This window comes from Lathyrus oleraceus, chromosome 2, assembly GCF_024323335.1.
Source record: "Lathyrus oleraceus cultivar Zhongwan6 chromosome 2, CAAS_Psat_ZW6_1.0, whole genome shotgun sequence".
Lineage (NCBI taxonomy): Eukaryota > Viridiplantae > Streptophyta > Magnoliopsida > Fabales > Fabaceae > Lathyrus > Lathyrus oleraceus.
Window position 1 is genome coordinate 18,548,903 of NC_066580.1, and position 22,636 is coordinate 18,571,538.

The 22,636-nt window shown below is 37.9% G+C and overlaps 2 protein-coding genes across 2 annotated transcripts; both read right to left on the reverse strand.

Moving 5' to 3' along the window:
• Nucleotides 1-17,717: 17,717 nt before the first annotated feature.
• LOC127121678 (THO complex subunit 5B-like) lies at nt 17,718-19,914 on the reverse strand. Its single transcript, XM_051052131.1, has 2 exons — nt 19,741-19,914; nt 17,718-18,417 (listed from the first exon to the last, which is right to left on the reverse strand). Exons 1-2 carry the CDS (start codon nt 19,912-19,914, stop codon nt 17,755-17,757), a joined length of 837 nt encoding a protein of 278 aa, XP_050908088.1. The 3' UTR covers nt 17,718-17,754.
• Nucleotides 19,915-20,169: 255 nt separating this feature from the next.
• Nucleotides 20,170-20,835, reverse strand: LOC127121679 (uncharacterized). The gene has a single exon (XM_051052132.1). It carries the CDS (start codon nt 20,833-20,835, stop codon nt 20,170-20,172), a length of 666 nt encoding a protein of 221 aa, XP_050908089.1.
• Nucleotides 20,836-22,636: the final 1,801 nt, after the last annotated feature.

Below are 22,636 nucleotides of genomic sequence, written 5' to 3' on the forward strand. Positions count from 1 at the left end.
AGAAATTTATGAAAACAGGCCATGAAGTTCAAGGTACAAAACATGTGTATGTGAATTTTGCCAAAATGGACCAACTTCAAGCCCTTCTGTTTCAATGATGCAAGCCTCAAATGACAAAACCTTCAACATAAAAGTTGTAGATATTTTCAATACAATAAATTTGGACTTAAATTTTGCATCATTTGGATTTTTGATGAGAAATATATGGGCACTTGAAGTTGGACTTTTTCAAGATTCAATGACTTTGGTCCAAAGTGACCTATAATGTTTTGTATTATCACATGTGTTTCTTTTAGGATTATGAAATTTTATACAACATAACAATTGAATTATACATCTTAAACTTTCCAATTCATTTGATACCACCTTAAAATCATGAAAAATGAGTGAGTTAGGTCCTTGGGAAGTTGACCCAAAATTAGGGTTTCAGTCAAAATGACCTATAATGTTTTGAAATGAATGTTGACCTTACAAGCTTCAAATCAAATTTTTATGAACATGAAATTTGTCCCTATGGTTCTTAAGAACATATTTTTTCTTGGGGTCATCTTTATTTGACAAACACATAAAAAGTTAGGTCTCAATGTATTTCGAAATAGTGAGATGAATTGACTGATCAACTTCTCAAGTCCAAACTCCAAATCTTGATGAATGAATGATTGAGGACACTCACATAGGCTCATATATGCATAAAAATGATGAATGAAAGAACTTCCCTTGATTTTATTTGATCATGGGTTGAGGTTGCTTCATGAGCAAGGCACAGTCAATGCACAGTTGAATTAGGGTTTCCTTGGGAAACAATCCTCAAGCCCTTTGGCTTCCCTTGATCAAATTGACAAATTGATGTACTTGGGAGGCATATATGATGATTTAGAGCTCTGGGAACCATTTTCATGTTTGCTTTAAACTTCATCTGGCCATTCTTTAAGCATAGGGGCCTCCTAGGAACCTTGGATCACATGACTGCTTGAGCTACAAAACAAAAGATGTTAGTGACATATTTTTGTGCATTTGGTTAGTAGACAAAATAAGAAAAGCAATAATATACAATTCAAGCATTCTTGGTGTGTCTCAAACCAACTCACACAAGTCCCACCCTAGGGTTAAGGAGCCAAGATGCTATGATCCTTGAGGCAAATGCAATGTGCAATGATATGATGCCATGAGGGATCTTAGGGTCAAAATTAGGGTCTAACAACGAGCATGGAGTCTCGGTTAAGAACCACCCAATGGGAGTGTACTATGGTTAAACCTGACGATCATGTTCTAAAAAGGTCCCCATAGTCATCATCTCATCTTTCGGATATTATCGGATAAAACAACTACTCGTATTCCAAAAATATTCTCGAGAGAGACTCTTATGAGTGTAGTATAGCGTAACAATTGTATCAAATCTTACACTTGAACGACCTTCATACTACGTCCTAAACTAGGCCAAGATGGGCTAGGTATCTAAGTTCCTTGGCTTCTAAGGTTTATATTGGAAAGAGTAATGCCTAACCACGACTACTCGTGTGACATTATTGATCCCAACAAGACCTCCACCAAGTGAATGGTCTTGCAAGTCAACTTGCTAAGGATTATATTTACAATTTTGTTGTTTGAATGGATGAACCCATTGCCTACGTACCATCACAAAGGTAGGATTAAAACCTCGTAGTTCGGGGTAAAAATCTCAAAGATTGGTGAATTGATTTGATCAAAAGCCTTAAGGTCTTTTGTTATCAATGGGATAAAACTCAACCTAAACCAACAAACCACCATGTGAGGAAGGCTTCAACATGCTAGTGAGGGGTTAACCCTATAATAAGTATGGAAGACTTATAATCCAATCACTAAGGATAAGGTGAGGTTTACATCAACCACTATGATAACTCAAACCTACGACTAATGTTTATGAAAAGTTTTAACAAAGGTGGCCATTGGAACCACAAAATCAACTTGAAGTGAGTTGTATTTACAAGTTAGATTTATTTACAAAATTAGGTAAAAGTTGAATTAAGATCTATTCATAATGAGTATTAATGAAAAGATTTTTGAAAAGTCAAAGGCATAAGGCCTAGGTTTCTAATTTGAAAAACAATGTCAAGGTTTGCAAGAAAAGATTTTTGGCTTGGGTTAGAGTGAAGAGAAGAAGAGAAGGGCTAGTCCTAAAGCATACAAAGATAAGAGAAAGAGGTAAAACCCTTGGAGTTCCTTTTCTTGAAATCATAGAGATGATTCAAGATGCTCCTTTCCTTTGGACTTAGCAAATAACAAGAAATCACACAAATTAGATTCAAGCTCCTAAGATCTCCATTTGGCTTGTCTCTCTTAACTTGGCTACTCATGACAATGGTCCTTCTTACTATCTCAAGATGGAATCCCTATCACACAAGAGCAAACATCAAAAAGTTCACAACACAATAAGAGGAATAAACAAAGAATAGGTTTTGAAGAGGAAGTCCTTTGGAATTAACTTTGAGATTTAGCATTCTAAAGGCATGAGGCCTAGTTGCTCTTCAACAAATTTAGCATTCTAAAGGCATGAGGCCTAGTTGCTCTTGAACTCCTTTAAGCATAGGTAAATCCTAATTCTAAGTCCTTTCTCCTTTTTTGCACTGGGTTCACACAAAACAAAGACAAAACAAACACAAGACAATAATATATTTATATACAATAATAAGCTCAAATGAGCAAAAGGAAAATGACATAAACATAAAATATGTGCTCAAGTGAGCAAAGGGAAAAACAATATGAATAAATGAGCAAGAAAGTAAATTACATTAAAGTAAATTGCAAGAAATTAAATGCTCAAATTAAAGTTAGTAATTAGTATGGTTATGTTAGTTTGTCATAAGACAATTTAGCGCTATGTTAAGCAATCGTAAGTGGACTAATGTAGTAGTCACACCTATCTGAGGTCGGTCAATAAAACTATAGGCAAATAAACACAAGTTAGAGATCATGACTAGTAAGCCAAGCTCCTAAAACTTACCATGCCAAAAGAAAAGAGGAAAGGTCTTGTATGGACTTTAGGTTTTTTGCTTGACCAAGAAGCAACCTATCTTGGACACAAAGCAACTCACTTGATCTTGGATCAAAGAAGGTTAACCCTCTCATTTGTCAAGACCAACCATAAGACATTAACTCATTGGCCAAGATAAAAAAGAAAGAGATGAAGATGAAATGGATGAAAAGAGAAATCAAGTATCAAATACAATTGGTCAAAAGTGAATCAAATCATCATCAACCAATGTTAAACAAAAGAGAAATGAAGGTTACAAGTCAACAAGTCAAACATAGTTTTTTGGTATTGCAAAAATAAAATGGACAAAATATGGTCAAACCTCAAATTTAATTCAAATCAACTTCAACAAGTCCAATTAAATTCTCATAGGTCTAACATGGTCAAACAAGCTTTGACAAATTTTCTCAATAATTTTTGAAATCAAAACTATTTAAAAACAATTAAAAATAACAAAAATAACACAATATGAATTAAAATCTCAAATCAATTAAGAAATTAATGAGACTATTTTTCCTTGACTTATCATGATCCATATGTGTTAAGAAAATATTTTTGGATTTTTCAAATATCAAAAGGTATTTTAAAATGAATTAAAACTATTAAAAACCAAATAATTCAAAAAAAATATTAAATGAATTTTTGAATTAAATTTTTTGGCATTGGTCTCATATTTTTGTGACTTCAAATAAAATATTTATGAATTTTTGAAAATAAAGTGAATTATCTGAAAATAAAAAAAAATAAGGAAAATATCAAAAATGCGCAGCCACAGGATTGTCTCATTAACTGACGTGGCATTGATCTGAGGATTCAGAGGCGCGGTCACACGAAAGACCAAAGTCAAGCGCGCTACATGTGGAATTAAAATAAGTCATAACAAGCGAGGGCCATGATTATAACATTTCAGCCAAATCCAAGGGTTCTGAGGCTCCCACGTGGGGATGGTGGTGGAACCACCATCTTCTCCGGCCAGACAACCAATTTCGACCACCACGCGCAGGAAATCAAACCTTAATAAAAATGAAAAATCAAGGTATCAAAATGAAGCTGAGGTGATGTACATCCCCCCTGTAACCATGGATCATTCTCAAAGTTCCTATTTAAAGAGAAACATGATCTTGAAGATCATGGTGCTTGATCTGAAATGGAACGATTTGCAAAATTAAGACCACCACTGGCTTGCCTCATGCATGAGGGCTTCAGAAAACACCACAAACCAAAGGAATTCACATTATATTTCAAGATCTGAATCAAAAAAGTTTGGTGATATACCTCTGAAATGGAGCTTCAAACAACACGAATTGTCCAAGCTCTTGATCCAATTTTGATCTGGAAGTGTGATAGTGATGAAAGGTTAAGGAATTATGCTTTGAAATTCAACTAATGATGTTGAAATTCAAGCTTGAAAATGAAATAGAAAAACTGAAATTCCTTTGGTGAGGGTTTGGTTTTCAATCCAGCAGCATCTTAGATCTCCTTATGGTTGAAGAATGAAGCTCAAGGCACCTCTATTTATAGTTGTATGTGATGCAATGCAATGCTTGACTCGTGTGCATGAAATTTGGATCCTCCATGCATGGGCCTGTACAGGCGCATGTGAGGCCCAAAAATGAATGGAAATCCATGCTGAGATCAAGTATAAGTGAACTGGATGTGCACAAGGCTTGGCATTTGCTTGCACATGAAGTTTCAAAGTGAAATGCACAAATGAACATAAACATTAAGCTCTTCGAAACTCACTCATGGAAAGTCCAAAAAATTAATGTGAGTAATGGTTAAAAATCCCTTGAAATAAGGAACAAAAGTCATGTTGGGCAAAAATTCATTTGGAGTTTGGAAATTTATGAAAACTGGCTATGAAGTTTTGGGTACAAAACATGTTTAGGTTCCTTTTGAATTTTTTTTGCCAAAAGTAAGCAACTTCAAGCCCTTCTGTTTCAATGATGTAAGCCTCAAATGGAAACACCTCTAACATTAAAATTGTAGATATATTCAAGATAATCAATTTAGACTTAAATTTTGCATCATTTGGATTTTTCATGAGAAAGTTATGGGCACTTGAAGTTGGACATTTTTCAATCAATGACTTAGGTCCAAAGTGACCTATAATATTTTGTATTATAACATGTATTTCTTTTAGGATTATGAAATTTTGTCCAACATAACATTTTAATTATACATCTTAATATTTCTAATGCAATTGGTCTCACCTAAAAACCATAAAAATTAAGGAAGTTAGGTCCTTGGGAAGTTGACCCAAATTTAGGGTTTCAGTCAAAATGACCTATAATGTTTTGAAATGAATGATGACCTTCCAAGTTTCAAATGGATTTTTTTATTAACATTAACGTTGTTCATATGGTTCTTAAGAACATTTTTTATCTTGGGGTTATCTTCATTTGACAAACACATCAAAAGTTGTATCTCAGTGATCTTCAGTTTAGTCATATGACTTGACTGGTCAACTTCTCAAGGACAAACTTCAAATCTTGATGAATGAATGATTGAGGATACTCACATAGGCTCATATATGAATAAAATAATTAATTAAAGAACTTCCCTTGATTAAATTTGATCATAGGTTGAGGTTGCTTCATGAGCAAGGCACAATAAATGCACAATTGAATTAGGGTTTCCTTGGGAAACAATCCTCAAGCCCTTTGGGTTATCTTGATCAAATTGGAAAATTGAGATACTTGGGAGACATATATGATGATTAAGATATTTTTGGACCATTGTCATGCTTTTTCTCATCTTCATCTAGCCACTTCATTGAGCTTAGGGGCCTCCTAGGAGCATGGGAGCACATAATCACTTGAGCTTCAAAACAAAAGAGTTAGTGACATATTTTTGTGCTTTTGGTTAGTAATCAAAATAAGATAAGCAATAATATACAATACAATCATGCTTGGTGGTTTCAAACCACTCACACAAGTCCCACCCCTAGGGTTAAGGAGCCAAACATGCTATGATCCTTGAGGCAATGCAATGAGCAATGATATGATGCCATGAGGGATCTTAGGGTCAAAATTAGGGTCTTACACACACCATTTTGCTGGGGAGTAATGGGAGATGAGAACTCATGACTAATTCCTTCTGATGCACAGAATCCAGCAAATTTGTTGTTCTCAAATTCCTTCCCATGATCACTTCTGATTTTGATAACTTGACTTTCTTTTTCTCTTTGGAGTATTAGACAAAGATCTTTGAAGACTTCAAATACATCAGATTTTTCTCTTATAAAATTGACCCAGGTGTATCTGGAGAAGTCATCCACCACTACATAAGCATACTTCTTCCCACCAAGACTTTCCATCTGCATGGGACCCATCAAATCCATATGGAGAAGTTCCAGCACTCTGGAAGTGGTGTCATATCTGAGCTTCTGATGTGACATCTTTGTCTGTTTTCCAATCTGACATTCCCCACAAACTCTTCCTTCATCAATCTTCAAGTTGGGAATTCCTCTAACAGCTTCAACAGATATAATCCTCTTCATTCCTTTAAGATGCAGATGGCCCAATCTTTGATGCCATATCTTCACTTATTCTTCTTTGGCTAGAGTACACATTGATGAATAACCAGTTTCTTGAGAACTCCATATATAGCAGTTGTCCTTAGACCTAACCCCTTTCATGATCACTTCATTTTCTGTATTAGTAATCAGACATTCAGTTTTTGTGAACTTTACAGTTAGACCTTGGTCACATAGTTGACTGATGTTTATTAGGTTTGCAGTCAGTCCCTTAACAAGTAGGACATTGTCAAGGTTAGGAACTCCAAGGCAGTTAAGCTTACTAATTCCCTTGATTTCACCCTTTGCTCCATCATCAAAGGTTACATAGCTGGTGGCATGAGGATGAAGGCCAGTTAGCAGGTTTTTGTTTCCAGTCATGTGTCTGGAGCACCCACTGTCAAAATACCAGTCTTCTTTGGATGAAACTCTGAAGGAAGTGTGAGATATCAGGTTTGTAACACCAGTCCTATGAACCAATTGTTTTCTGTTGACAGGTATGTGATGTTTGGGTCTAGGTTGATGATGAGAAGGACTAGGATAGCCATACAACTTATAGCATAATGGTTTTATATGGCCAAATTTTCCACAGTAATGACATCTCCATTTTTTATGTTTCCTTTTCTGCTGTCTTCCTTTATGATGTTGTGACATGTGATGTGACATCTCTGGTTTGCTACCAGTGTGACTGCACTCAGGTTTGGATTTAGGTTTGCTACAAGTGTGACTGCACTCAGGTTTAGATTCATTGAACCCAATGCCAGACTTGTCTCCTTCCATTTGTCCAGTCTGGAGAATTTTGTCTAAGGTGTCAGTTCCATTGTTTAGCATTCTGGCATACTTTGTCATCTCATCCAGTTTAGAATTCAAGAATACTGCTTCAGTTTTTAACTTAGAGATGGTTTCCAAATACTCTGCCTTCTCATTCTCCAGCTGTGCTATCACTTTCTTCTGACTTTCAACTTGTTGACACACTTCCTCACTTCTGTGACACAACTTTCTGTAGGTAGTGGCTAACTCATCAAAGGTCATTTCATCATCACTTGAGTCTTCATCAGAACCCCATCTTCCAATCAAGGCAGTCATAAGATTTACAAACTCTTCTATTTCACTTTCATCAGACCAAGTAGCAGCGAGACTCTTCTTCTGTTTCTTGAGGTAGGTTCCACATTCAGTTCTAATGTGTCCATACCCATCATATTCATGGAACTGAACTCCTTTTCCTTCTTTGGGATTTTCATCTGATCTTGTTCTTCTTCCAGCATTGTTGGATTTACTGATGTCAGATGAAATGTTCTTGACATTAGCCTTAGACCTTACATCCATCTTTTTCAGAAGTCTGTTGAACTGTCTTCCCAGCAATGCTACATCATTTGCCAGATCTTCATCAATGTCTTGACCACTTTCCTCCTCTTTCTCCTCAGTGTTTGACATGAAGGTTATGCTTTTGACTTTCTTTTTAGATCCATCACACATTCCCATCTCAAATTTTTGGAGGGATCCAATTAGCTCATCAACTCTCATATTGGAAATGTCTTGAGACTCTTCTATGGCTGTCACTTTCATGGCAAATCTCTTAGGAAGTGACCTGAGTATTTTCCTCATGAGTTTTTCATCTGACATCTTCTCACCCAGGGCTCCTGAGGCATTAGCAATTTCTAGGATATTCATATGAAATTCATGAATATTTTCATCTTCTTTCATCCTTAAATTTTCAAACTTGGTAGTGAGCAACTGCAGTCTAGACATCTTCACTCTAGAGGTGCCTTCATGAGTGGTTTTGAGAATGTTCCAAGCATCTTTAGCCACCTCACAATTGTTTACCAATCTGAAGATATTCTTATCTACTCCATTAAATATAGCATTAAATGCTTTAAAGTTTCCAAGGGCTAGATCCTCCTCCTCCTTGGTCCATTGTTCCTCAGCCTTCTTATCAGTTGTAACTTCTCCATCCTTAGTAATAACTGGATGTTCCCAGCCAGTTAAAACAGCCTTCCAAGCCTTATTATCCAAAGATTTTAGGAAGGCTACCATTCGAGGTTACTAGTAGTCATAGTTGGATCCATCCAGAATAGGTGGTCTGTGAACAGATCCTCCGTCTCTATCCATAGTACCAGAAAGTAACGTCCCTAGATCTCACCCAGAACCAGAGCAGGATGCCTGCTCTGATACCAATTGAAATTATGGTATCAGATATGAGATGTCAAAGGTAATTTCACGACACTAATATATGAACAATACAAACAGGATAAAAGATAAAGAACAGTAATGCAAGATACACAAGCAATTGTTAACCCAGTTCGGTGCAAACTCACCTACGTCTGGGGGCTACCAAGCCAGGAAAGAAATCCACTAAACAGAATCAGTTCAAAGACTCTCAGTAAACAACTTCAAGTTACAGTCTTTTCACCTAATCTCTACCCGTGTGACTTCTACCTAAGAACTCTTAGATATGAGATCCTACTCACTCCCCTTCAATCACAGCAGTGATATAAAACAAGAATTACAATGAAAAGAAGACACTCTTCAAAGACACATACTTGATCTTACTTAAAAGCTTCAATCAAGTAAACACACACTCATGCTTCAAAGCTTAGAGTGGACAAATTACAACTCAAAAATCAGACAAATTCAATCATCTATGGATGAATTGAATGGCTTACAATTCACACGACCACACAAGACTAAAACCCTTATTCTCTCTCAATATTTCGTTCGTTATTTCTTGTGTATAAAACCAGGTTTTCCATGTCCTTTATATAGAAGAAATTGGCTGGGCTTGGACATCATAAAACCCTAAAACTATTTTCCATTCATATCTTCTCATGACAGTTGATTATATCTCTTTGGAAAATAAGTCAATCTAGTTGTAATTACTGATTGATAGCGCGTTCAATCATCTCATCAATCATACATATATTAGCATTAAAAACGCAATCACATAATATATAACATTCAGACTGAATGTTCTGTATACAGATGTCATGACATCGGGTCTGACATCTCAGTAAAATCCTGCATAATCACATTTTAAACATCCTGCAGGTACATGTAATCTTATGTCAAGACAACACTTGTGACAACTTGTGAACATTCTAGGTTTTACCAAAATTACTGCCAACACATAGAACCAACAGAACTTCTTTGGATTAGCATTTGAAGTTCCAGCTACAGCCGCCAGTTTTCAATTTCTTAAACCATATTCAATGCGAGTTGTTATAGCCATAAGCTCGGAGAATCCCAAGGAAGCACTTCCAACCATCTTCTCATAGAATTGGGGTTGGACAGTGTCGATAAATAGTTCGGCCAATTCCTTTTCAGCTAGAGGTGGTTCAACCTGAGAAGCCAGTTCCCTCCATCTCTGAGCATATTCCTTGAAGGACTCTTTGTCATGCTAGAACATGCTTTGCAACTGTCTTCTATCAGGCGCCATGTCCATGTTGTATTTATAGTGTTTTATGAACGCGTCTGACAAGTCTTAGAAACACCTGATCCTATTCTGATCCAGACTTAAATACCACTTGGAAGGAGCCCCACTCAAGCTATCTTGAAAACAGTGGATCATCAGCTTGTCGTCTTCCACGTGTGCAGCCATTTTTCGATAATACATGATGAGATGGCTCTTTGGACAAGTATGCCCCTTGTACTTGTCGAAGTTTGGAATTTTGAATTTGGTCGGAATCACCAACCTAGATACAAGGCACATTTCTTTGGCAGCAGATCCAAAGACGCGGTCTCCTTCTAAATCTCGGAACTTCTTCTCAAGTAGTTGCATGTTCTCCTTTACTTCTCTAAAATCCTCGAATCTTACTTCGTCACCAATAACGATTGAGTCGACAGTCTGATACATGTGATGTTGATCTTCAAAGTGAGGAATGTGCCTAGCATAGGCAGCTGGTGGAGCAATGGTGTGGATGGCTGGGCGTGCATCGATGTAAACCGGTAATGGCACGGCTTGTTGGACAGATTGCCCCATGTCGTGCATTACTTCCGCTCGAGGGACGAAGTCGTAAGGTAGCCCATATGGAGGAAGGGTTGAGGGTAACGTCCTCTAAGGTTGGACTTCCACGGCTGGGCCCGTGGTCTCTGAAATCACGGTCGCTTGCGGAACCTCAAATCTGAAGGTTAAGGCTTGCAGCATCTCTCTCATCTGGGGCATGCCTCTCTCGATCTCGTCTAGTTCAACTCTAACTCGGGCGCTCTCTTGCTCTTGTTCAGCCATCATTTGTCTTGCTCGGGCGCGAGTATTGTACTAGTGTTGAAAATTCAGCGTGAAACTGGAGGAAGAAAGGGCGGGGTGAGACTCTATTTTGAAAATGTATGAATGCATGTATGGATGCATCTTGTTTGCAAAACTCTTGGTTAGTTTCAGTCATTCATTTCAGAAATGCCACAACATTTGTTCGCAAATATTTAAAGTAATAAGGAAATAAAACACAATAAAAATGAATCTCAAAAGTGATTTTTCATTAATTAGAACAAAGTTCAAATACAAATAACATGCTTATGGCTTATGGGCTTTCCGAACCGTAGCAAGGTCGGTAGTCAGTCCCTCCAACATCGCCTTACAAAATTTAATGAAATTAAAGACTTGATGTGGGGTGTTCTCTGGACACATGCACCAATCAACTTCTTGCAGTTTCTCAGGTAGCTCTCGCATGACGGAATTCGCAAATCTGGACAGCCTCAGAAATTTTCCCTTCCAATCAGTGTAAAGCCCTTAGAGGTCTTGAATGATGCGCAAGTCCTCAGCCTTGGTCACCTCTATGTCCCTATAGAGGTTTCTCCAATATCTGCACTCACCTAGCAACATCATATAGGCGGCATCCTGACCCCCACCTTCAAGTGCCTGGATTCTAGCATCGGCTTGTTCCAACTAATATTTCAGCCGTGTGCAAACTCTTTCTGACTCTTCAGTCCTCAGCTTCTCGCGTTCTAGAGTATCCTTGTATTTCTGAATGGTATTCTCTAGTTCATGAGTACGAATATCAGAAATTAGTTGTGCTTCCCTTTTCATTTCAAGGGTCAATTCCAGAGTCTTGTTGAGTTTTTGAATCCGGAGTAGAGCTCTATTCAACTCCTCCTCCTTTGACTTGAACACATATTTAGTGTTGTAGAGCGCTTGTCCGAAATTTTCTCTCCTTGCTTCAGACTCCCTAGCTCTTTTGTTGGAGATTTTAAGCTCTTTGTCCTTCTTCTATTGATCGTCTTTCAAATTCCCATTTTCTACCGAGACTCGGTCGAGCTTAATCCTCAAGTCAGCATTCTCTAAGTCCAGCTCCTTAATACGAACATTGAGTTTCTCCACATCTTCAGGTAATATGGGTTCTGGCTCAGGAACCGATGGATAGATAGAAGGATCAAATGGAAAAGGGAGTTTAACCATCTGAACCCTCTCTCTAACCCAACAAGTATAAGGATCTTGAGCGATGACATTTCTCTTACCCAACTCCTTACCCTTTTTTGATAACTGCTTGTCAAGACCTCTTGATCTTCTTCACCATGGGATGATCTGCTTCAGCACTGTGTAAGATGAAAGGCTCTAAAGCTTCAGCTTTTAGAGGGTCATTCATAGGGTAACCATGTTGCCTCAAAGATAACATGGGGTTATAGTTGATGCAACCCTTGGTTCCTATCAAAGGTACATTAGGGAAGTCTCCAATGCTGACAATGACATCCTCGGTTTCCCAATCCATGATATACCACTTAACATGATTGGAGGTGAGGGAAGCTAACTTCTGGGAGGGCTTGAGTTCCTTTGAGACAAAAGGGTCATCTTCTGGCATATGAGATCTAAACCAGGCATGCAACAGCTGCGCACAACATAAAATGGTTCCTCCCTTCTTCTCGTGACGATCGTGTAAAGTGTAGTGGAGGTCTGCAAAGAGGAACGGTACAGGGTTACCAGAGAGGAAGATTCTCACCGCCAGGTGATCCACAAAATGGTCAATATTTGGGAAGAGAACTATCCCATATACCAACACAGCTAACACAACATAGAAGGCTTCCCAATTTCCTTCTTTTTCCATCTTCTTAGCTTGATCTTCCAAGAACTTCCTAGAAAAACCATTGAGAGCTCCCTTCATATCCCAATTATCCACGACTTCAGAAACCTTCAAACCCAAAGCTAAGGTTATCCTCTTGGGAGGAATACCTTCATCAAACTTCGGAAATGGATTATGATCCCTCAGGTTTCGGCCTACAATCCTCTCAAATTCCTCCAAGGTAGGAGCCAATTAGAAGTCAGAAAACGTGAAACAACGTAGAGGTGGATCATAGAACTGAGCAATAGTCATTACGGTCATCATGTCCATCTTCTCATTTAGGATGTCCAGAATTCTTCCATAGTCTTGCACAAAGCTGTTGAGCTTGATTGGTGTTACTTTGGCACTCAACTTTTGTAGGCTGGCAAGGTCCACATTCTTGTATTTGAACTGAAAAGTGCTTCTTCTCTCAGGATTCATTTTGCTAACAAGTCTTAGATTCCTGAAATAATGCGAAACAAACTAAGAGTTTTGCTTTTTATGCGCATGCAATGAATGGATGGATGCAATGTGATTTGGTACAGGTTCAAAGGTCCGAGGTATGGATAAATTTGATTGCTTTCCAAAACGGGGTTCTCACCGGGTGTGATCTAGGGTTTTGTTACAAAGGATCCCCAGAGTCATTGATTCACAAGAATGTTTGACGCTTACGGAAAATACTTCCCGGTTGTCAACTTCATCAAGGGAATCTATTTTGGGTGAGGTTCTCGTACCGACTCTTACGAAGTATTCACCTCGGGAGTCCGTACTACGCAGCCATCGACTTGGTTCTAAACAGGGTACTCAGAGTCATGGATTCAAAAGAATGTTTGACGCTTACGGAAAATACTTTCCGATCGTCAACTTCATCTAGAAAATCTATTCTGAGCGAGGTTCTCGTACCGATTCTTACAAAGTATTCACCTCGGGAATCCATACTACGCAACCATCATTTCTAGTTGGCCAAAGGTTCAATGTTCTAAAAGGTTCTTAGAGTCATGGACCCCTTTGAAACATTGAAGCTTACGAGGTATCCACCTCGGGCGACAATATTTGCAAAAGGATCTACTCTAAGTGAGGTTCTCGTACCGACTCTTATGAAGTATTCACCTCGGGAGTCTGTACTACTCAACCATCATCATATCTTATGTTTTTCATTCTAGACTCGGGTGTAGAGTCTTTCCCACATGGTTTGCAATCAAATATCCAAGTACCCAACACAGTGGAACCAATATACAACAAATATATCAATATAAGAATAAAGATAATAAAAGCAATAAATAAGGAAAAGCCACACAATAAACAAACAAAGGCACACAAACGTCCTAACTAGGCTTGACTCACTTAGGGAATGGTACTCCCCAGCAGAGTCGCCATCTGTCGTATCTCGGAAAATGAGAACACGACCTAGCGAAGCGTAATCGCACGCTCGCAATGATGGACTGAACAGAGTCGCCAACAAACTTTATTTATTCCTAAAAAGGAAAGGGGAAATATCGATAAAACCCAAGAAAGAACGACAATGATATTGATCATCGCAACCAAATCAGGGTTCGGGAGTCGATTACGCAAGGGGAAGGTATTAGCACCCCTCACGTCCGTTGTACTCAACGGGAACCGTTAGATTGGTTGTGCGCGTTAGTGTTAGTTTGAAATGTTAGGCTTTTCAAGTTATTAGGTGGGAAATAAAGAATAGAAGAGAGGAGAATGTTTTTGGATTTTTGACGAAGGACTAAACCTAAGTTTTTTATTAGTGGGCCTGACAAGATTTACAAATCCTGCTCCTACGTATCTCAATAGAGAAATCAAGGCTTACGTAGTTCTGGATAGAAAAATGTTTATTTGTTGGTCGATTTTAGCGAAAGCTACTTTGTGTTGAATCGACGAAAACATTGTTGGACTACCCAAAACAGGTGGAGAAACATTGCCTTGCATTATTTTGAAACAAAGTACCTTTCGTTTGAGAAAGGGTTTGAAGGGTCAATTGCACGGCGGCGAGAAAAGAAATTGATTGGTTTGATGTGTTTTGAGTAATGGCGAGAACTTGGATGGGCGAGATATCCATCTCGAATCCTAGTCTCAAGAGTGTGTGGTATCCACCACGTTCCATTTCCATCTTATTTGCAAAAGTATTTAATAAGAATTAAGTGTTTTTGAATTTGATTGAGAAAGGGTTTGAAGAAACCACATTGATAATTTTAAATGATGGCGAGAGCTAAGATAGGCGAGGCATCCACCTCGAATCTTAATCTCAGGAGTGCATGGTATCCACCCTGTTCCATTTCCATCTTTATTGAAAAAAGTGTTAAATAGGAATTAAGTATTTTGAGTTTTTATTGTGAAAATGGCTTGACATTATATCAAGCATTGATGGACGCTTAAGAGAAAATTGAATGAATGTTTGAGAGAAACAGAATAGATAGATTTGGATGATGGCGAGAGCTAAGATAGGCGAGACATCCATCTCGAACCCTAGTCTCAGAAGTGTGCAGTATCCATCACGTTCCACTTCCATCTTTATTGAAAAGGTCTTAAATATGAATTAAGTTTTTTTGAGTTTTTATTTTGAAAATGGCTTGACGTTGGATCAAGCATTTGATGAGTGATTGAGAAAGATTTGAATGTAGGTTTGAAAGAAAGGGAATAAATAGAAATGGATGGATTTGTTTATTGAGAAATTACTCGACGTTGGATCGAGTCATTATTTTTGATCTTTTGGAAATGGTTGATTTTATTCTTGTGTTAGTAGCTAACTAAACAATCAAGCAAATAAAGAAATGAAAAGCGATAAAATTATTACATGCCATGGGAGTGGGGGTACATTTTGTCGAATGGGGATTCGAAGTAATGAAATAATTAAATCGGATCAATCAATGAATAAACAATAGTAGGTGTAGGTGCAAGGGAACTGTCTCATTGTAAGAAGGCCCAAGAGTAAGCCATGTGAAGAAAATAAATAACACAACAAGTTATATTTATAAGACACTCAAAAATTAAATTGAAAGAAACAACATCGGGACGTGCACAGATAAAAATCAGGACGCGAGGATGTGAATCAAAGTCACATAACGCAAGAACGTGCAAAGAGGATGGAAATTAAATTAAAAAGAAGCAGACAAATAAAATCCTAGATACTGTGCTCAAAGCCAGTTTATGCATATTGACGATAATTGAAACGTCATATATGATTAATCAAAACGCAGCGAAAATACTGTCGATGTATCGATAAAAATAAATCATGGATAAATGGCGCGGGAATTGCCAAATCCATAAGTTAAGAAAATCGATGTTTAAAACATGAAATAAATACTGAAATTTACAAATGTCGAAGAAATGAGGATAAAGCATAAAAAGAAATAGAATAAATAGAAACAATAAAAAATAAATCATGCATAACACCCAAATACGTCCCAGATAGGTATCGAAACCACAACTAAGGGGAAACAAATTAGCTCCACCCCCACCAGGCCAAAGGTCAACAACTTTTAAGCTACGGATGAAAATGGTACAAAAGGAAATGCTAATCAACAAAAAACAAAGGGGTACATCGCGGGCCACGGGGTATGGATCCTCAAAAAGAATAAAGCCCAATCAAAGTTTGGACCGTGTTGAATTCGGGTCAACAAACATTAACCAAAACTGGCCCACATGGAAGTGAACATGGGAATCCAATGGACATACCCTAGCCACATGGCTGTTGGGTGCAAATGACGAGGCCAATCATCATCAATGCTAGCAGGCAGCAGTTAATGAAAAGCTGCTTGCAAGGAAAAGCCAAACGACAACTAAATGGCACGGTAATCCTGCGGGTGCGTTTTAATTGCCTTAAGACCAAAATAAATAAAAGAAAAAAAAACTGAAAAGAAAGTTAGAAAAACATTCGTCTCTCCCCCTAAAAGATCAAACATTCTCAGAGAAAAGTAAACAACAAAATCCCAGCTTGAGGAAAAGCAAACCAAAAATCCAAGAACATAAAGCTTCAAGGATGACGCCGGAGGAGCTTAATCCGAGAATAAAAGGGAATGACGAAACCCCAAAACCAAAATCTACACCCCCCCTAAACTATGGTCAACAGTGTGGAGAAAGGTCGCCAAGATTAGATCAAATAAAGCATGGTACGAGAAAGGACTTACAAGTCATGGCGAGATTGACGGCGATTGGAAAAGGTCACACTTGGACCCTTTTAGCAAATTCTCCTTCGTACGTCGACTCACCGCCGGTGTGCGTTCGCTCGCGTGTTCCGCCATGAGTAAAGGCTCCGTCCAAAAAGGTGTCGAGATGAAGCTCTGAAATTCTCTCCAAGGAATACCACCACTAGGTTCTTTAAACTCTGTTTCGTTTGAATTTCTTTTAGGGTTTTTCGGCTGATGCTCTCCTTTTAACATATCCTTTCTTTTCTTTATGTAGTCCTCTTCCGATTGTGAGAGGCCTCAAAAATTCTCTCTTTGGTCCCTCTCCTCTGCTTTTCCGTACTGCTGGTAGTGATCAAAAGCTTAGGCCACTGTCCGTGTGGTGGAGCGCGAGTATTCTGACATTGTTCGCCCAAACTTGGCGGTCCCTCTCCAATCCTTGTCCTAACCTTCTACCCTGGGTAACAGGTAAAAATTACTGTTGTAAATTGGAAAAAGTCTCAAATATCTATGTGCTTCTCATCGCTGCAGGGTTCGTTTGGCCATCATTGTTTTACTGTGGTAAATATGAAATGAAAAATGCTTATTGTCATGGCTTATTTCCATTCATTCTCTTTGAACTATGTTGGTTCTCAGGTACTTATGGTATTTACTAAAGCTCTCAATGAAAGAAAAACCAAACATCTGCGAGTTTGAATTTAGCCTGTTGGAATCAGATTTTATGACAAATCGATTTGGACCTGCATATGCTCTCATCCTTTGTGGTGGTAATGGTCTGCTGTCATGATTTATGGTTATTATTATTGGACTGATGCGCACTTTTATTTTGCTTGTTTGGAAACAAAACATGCAGGTTGGCACTATAATGAGAGACCAGATATAACATCTTCGCTTCTTGCTGTTTCACTGTTCTTAGTGGGGAGCAATGGAGATACTTCAGGCAAGAAATCAATCCCTGACAGATGCTGAGCCCATTTGTAAGGATGTGAAGCTCTCTGAGCATTGAACGTTATAGCCTCTTGAATAAAAGATTAACTGATTGGTGAGGAAGCTCAAGCCATATGGATAATGATTTTAAGTGGATGACTTTGAAATGCCCCCTTGATTAGAGCCCTCCCTGACTTGTACCCTCCTTGGCCTTTTTCTACATCTCTGGCCATCTTCTTCATCATCGGGAACATCATCTTCCAATTTAGAATTCTCTGCGACAGTGGAAATTTCGGTTTCCTTGTGAGTTTGCTTACGAGCCAAAGCTGGAGCACCTTTCAGGCTTCCTACGACCTTCAAATCAATGGGTTCTACAAAGGCCTCCTGGTGAGTTAATAGCTGTGAGTAAATCACATAAAGGGTTGGTGGCAGCAACTCTGCTGAATGATGCTGCTTTAGTTTCTTAGTATGCATAATTCCTAATTGATTTTGAACAGGCAATGATGCTTTCTCAAGAGACTTGAGATGTGAAGGGAGACTTGTCAGGAACTTCTTTCGGTTTGCAATAGTATCCAAAAGGACTTTCTTTGGTTGTTCCAGTTTCGCATGATGTTTGCAGAGCTTTCTATGCTGGTATAGCTCAAGATTGAGTCTCTTGAGCATCAGATTATGAGCACTGTCTTTCGATAAAAAGGAATCCTTGATATCCTTGGGAGCATCGCGTAAAAATTCTTCCTCAGGTACGAGTTCAATGTCAGGATATTTAGACTTGAAGTATTTACAAGCCTTTACCGCTTTAAGATACTGACTCTTTTCGTACACCAAATTGTGAAATTGCAGAGTCGTGAATTTATGCGGAATTGATGCATTTGATGTTGTGCAGAATTTTAGATCATGGCATATTCTGGTGAGCTGCCATATGCATGATGGTTTGCTTCGTGGCGTGAGTCCCTAATGTATCAATGCGTGTTTCCCGTTCTGTTGCATCAGGCTGGCATTAGCCTGGACTTGGTTTGTTTCAATGACTCGAAAACACATATGGTTGGACCAAGTTTCAATGGCTTTGGTATGGCTTTTTACACATGTTCAATGCATTGCTCATGAATGACATAGTTAAACATGCGAATGACGTCTTAGAGTCTTGTTTGAATGCATGATAGATTTACATCTTTGGTTGGTCCTTTGCAGATCACACACAACATGGAAAGAATTAGCATGAAGGCTCTCAATAATAGATATCCAACTATCTTGCACATGAAAATACAATGGCATACGACACTAATCAAGGATCAAGAGTGAAGTAGGGATTAGGATTTTTTTTGGGGTTTTGGGATGAGTTCGATTTGGTCCCAATGTCCATTTTGTAAATTTGTAAGCTTAGAAACATCTCATGATTTGTAATGAATATAACACTGGATGTGAATGAAAATTGGTGTCCTTGTAGCAAAACATAGTTGTTCTTTGCCTTAGAACTTCCAAGTATTCATGTGAGATACTTTAAGATTACATTAATCACTTTCCATGTAAACGGATGATTATGATTGAATAAATGGGAGAAACTTCTTGAACATGAATAAAGTAATCGAAACATGAATGAGTAGGCGGGAATTCTGAATATGAATGGAAAATTTCCCAATGTGAATGAAGAAACATGAATGGAAATTTAGAATCATGAAGGGGCAGAAAATGAATATGAATGCTGACCAAAAACAAAACGTTTTGCACTTGACACATAATTTCATTGAAAAAGAAATGAGTACTAAGAATATGACAACATAAAAGCGATCGGTCACATGGATGATATATTGGAACAAAAAGTAGATAATGTTTTATGAGGGAGACAAAACATGGATTGGATTTAAACATAAGAATGAAAGTCATGATATTCCACCAGATCCTATCAAATGAGAAAGAGATTCTAAGTCTTGCTCGACTATGGAGATCAAACATCTAAGGTCAGATGAAAAGGTGAAAATCTAAAAGTTATGGAACGACAAGTGATGACAGTGTCTAAACAAAAATGTGGGTGGACAGCCTCATGACCAGATGAAATGGTCATGAGGAGGAATGCAAATGAATGATTGATTGGGAAAATTTGCAGGGCCAAAATCAGGGTGTGACACTACCCATCACTGCATTTGTTTCTCCTTCCTTTTTCTTATGGAAACTGCTAGAGAATTTCTTGGTATTGTTATTGTTGTTGGAATTACTAGCTGCAATAATCATCTTGCCATTTTTTAAGCCAAGTTCCATTTTGATACCCACGGCCACCAAGTAAGAAAAACTTGCAGTCATGCTTCCCACCATCCTTTAAAAAAATTATGGTCGCACTGTGTCGACGAACCAATCTGCCAATTCTTTTTCAATTAATGGAGGTTCCACTTGAGATGCAGTCTCTCTCCACCTTTGTGCATATTCTTTAAAGGATTCAGAATCTTTTTGGGACATGCTCAACAATTGCCTTCTATCATGAGCTAGAACCATGTTGTACTTGTATTATTTAATGAAAGCATCAGACAAATCTTGGAAACAACGGATGCGAGTCTGATCAAGGGTCAAGTATCATTGGAAAGAGGCACCTTTCAAACTGTCTTGGAAACAGTGGATCATGGGTTTGTCATTGTCCACGTCAGCTTCTATCTTTCTATAGTACATGATGAGATGACTTTTGGGACAAGTAGCTCCTTCATATTGATCAAGGTTGGGTGTCTTGAATTTTGCGGGGATCACCAATCCAGATACAATGCACATTTCTCTAGCAGCAGCACCAAAGATCTGATCACCTTCCATTTCTAGCCTTTTCTCAATAGTTTCAACATTTTCTCTCAGCTTTTCATGTCTTTCATCACCTTCTTCATACATATCAGATATACTATACACTTGTTGATGATCATCGAAGTACGGTTGAAGTCGAGTGTGCATGGAAGTGGGTGCAAAAGTGGGAATCACATGATTAACTTCAGTAGTTAGTGGAACTGTGTGTTGAGTGGATTTTCCTTGAGGGGGAGGCACAAAACCATGAGGAAGACCAAAGGGAGGCCAAGTTGCTGGAGTAGTAACTATTGGCTGAGGATTAATCACTGGATTGACGATCTCAGAAACAATTGTGGGTTGAGTATCCATCTTTGCACGTATTACTTGCAACATCTCCATGATTTGACCTATATTCCCATGTAGATATGTAAGCTCTTTATTGACTCTTTCCATCTCTTGCTCTTGCTCGGCCATTCTACGTCGGGCTTTAGCTCTGGTGTTATACCGATGTGAGGGTCTCGGTGTGGAAACTATTAGAGAAGAAATGACGAAAATGAGTTTTTATTTTGATAAAAAAAAATGCAAGTGTGATGACATATGCATGAATGCAATTAAAATACAAATTTTTAAAAGTTTCAAGGAACTTAAGAGATAATTACAAACATCAAAAGGCAAATAACAACGACTAAAAGAAACTCATTTCATTATTCAAAGAGAGTTACAAAGTTTGAGTACACTTTCAAAAGTTCTAAACAAAACTAAATAAAATCTAAACAAGGTCCTATTGATATTCCCCTAGTAGTCTCAACTTGAGCTTCTTAATTTGTTCTTCCATCGAAACCTTCTCGAGCACAAGTTTGTCCACGATCAACTTCCAAGGAGTATCTGACTGAACACCAGAGGAAAATAAATCCTCTTACACCTTCCTCTTCTTGTTGAAGATATCTTATTCATTCTTCATCGTTGTAGCGGTAAATTCATGACCATCAAGCTATGGATAAGCTTAACGTCAATAAAACCAGAGTCGCCACCACGCTTTTATTGTTTCCAAAGGAAAAGGGAAAAGTACAAACAAAACCCAAAGATAAGAAGTTTTCAAATCAAAACTAATAAAATGCCAGAGATTATAGGTAAGGGGGTTGGTTATATAGAGGGAAGGTGTTAGCACCCAAAGTGTCATAGGTACTCCTAGGGAGCCCTTTTTTATGTGTGTATGTGTTTTTGGTATAAATGATGTTGGAGAAAATAGAGTGTGAGGATGAGAAAAGAATTAATTGATTATATTTTTGTGTTTGACAAGACCTTCAGTCTTGTGCCTATGTACCAACATAAAAATGAGGGATTAAAACCTCGTAGTTCATGGTAAAAATTTCAAAGAAGTTGATGAATTAATTTTAACAAAGATTTAAGTAAAAGGGAACAAAGAGGCCAAAGATTTGAATGGGGTGTTAATTCTTTTTGTCTTTTGAAATTTTAAGTCAATATGATTAAGTTTATTTATAAATTTGATTTAAGAAAAGATTTAAAAATTCATTGGCATAAGGCCAAAGTTTCTAATTTAAACAATGTCTAAGTTTGAAATCACAAGCAAATAAATTTTTTGAAAAGGGGTAGATATTTTTGAAATTTAAGAAGTGGGAGGAGATGAAGAGGTTATCCTGAGTACAAACTTAAAATTTAAGAGTTGAAGAGATTTGACCAATGGGATGCAATCCAATAGACAAGAATGTCATATAGAAAACCCACTTTTCCTTTGGACTTTGAATCAAACAATAATCAACAAGCAATTAGCAATATCCAAACTTCAAGAAGATCAAGGCATCAAATAAAGATAGCCACATCAAAGCAAGCAAATCCCAAAGCTAGCAGTCTTCTTTGTCTTCTCATGTATCAAATGAAATATTCCTTGATCAACTCAGAAGAAAGCATCAGACGTAAGATCAAAATGACAATTAGCACCAAGACAGAGTAGCAGATGCATTCGAACAAGATCCAAGGCTTGCATCAGATGAAGGCACAGTTCACAGTAACTCAGTCTCAAAATGATGGCATTGGCCAAGTCCTTTTTACACAGGGAATGTTTTCTAATCCTAAGTCCAAAGGTTCAGATCAAGATCAACAGTCCGCCGATTTATTTAGGGTTTTTGTTATTATTTGGTATTTTAAAGTCCTAAGACCATAAACAAAACCAAAACACACAAACAATGTACAATCACAAGATATGGCTCAAATGAGCAAAGTGAAAATGACATAAACATAAACAAATTAAATGAAA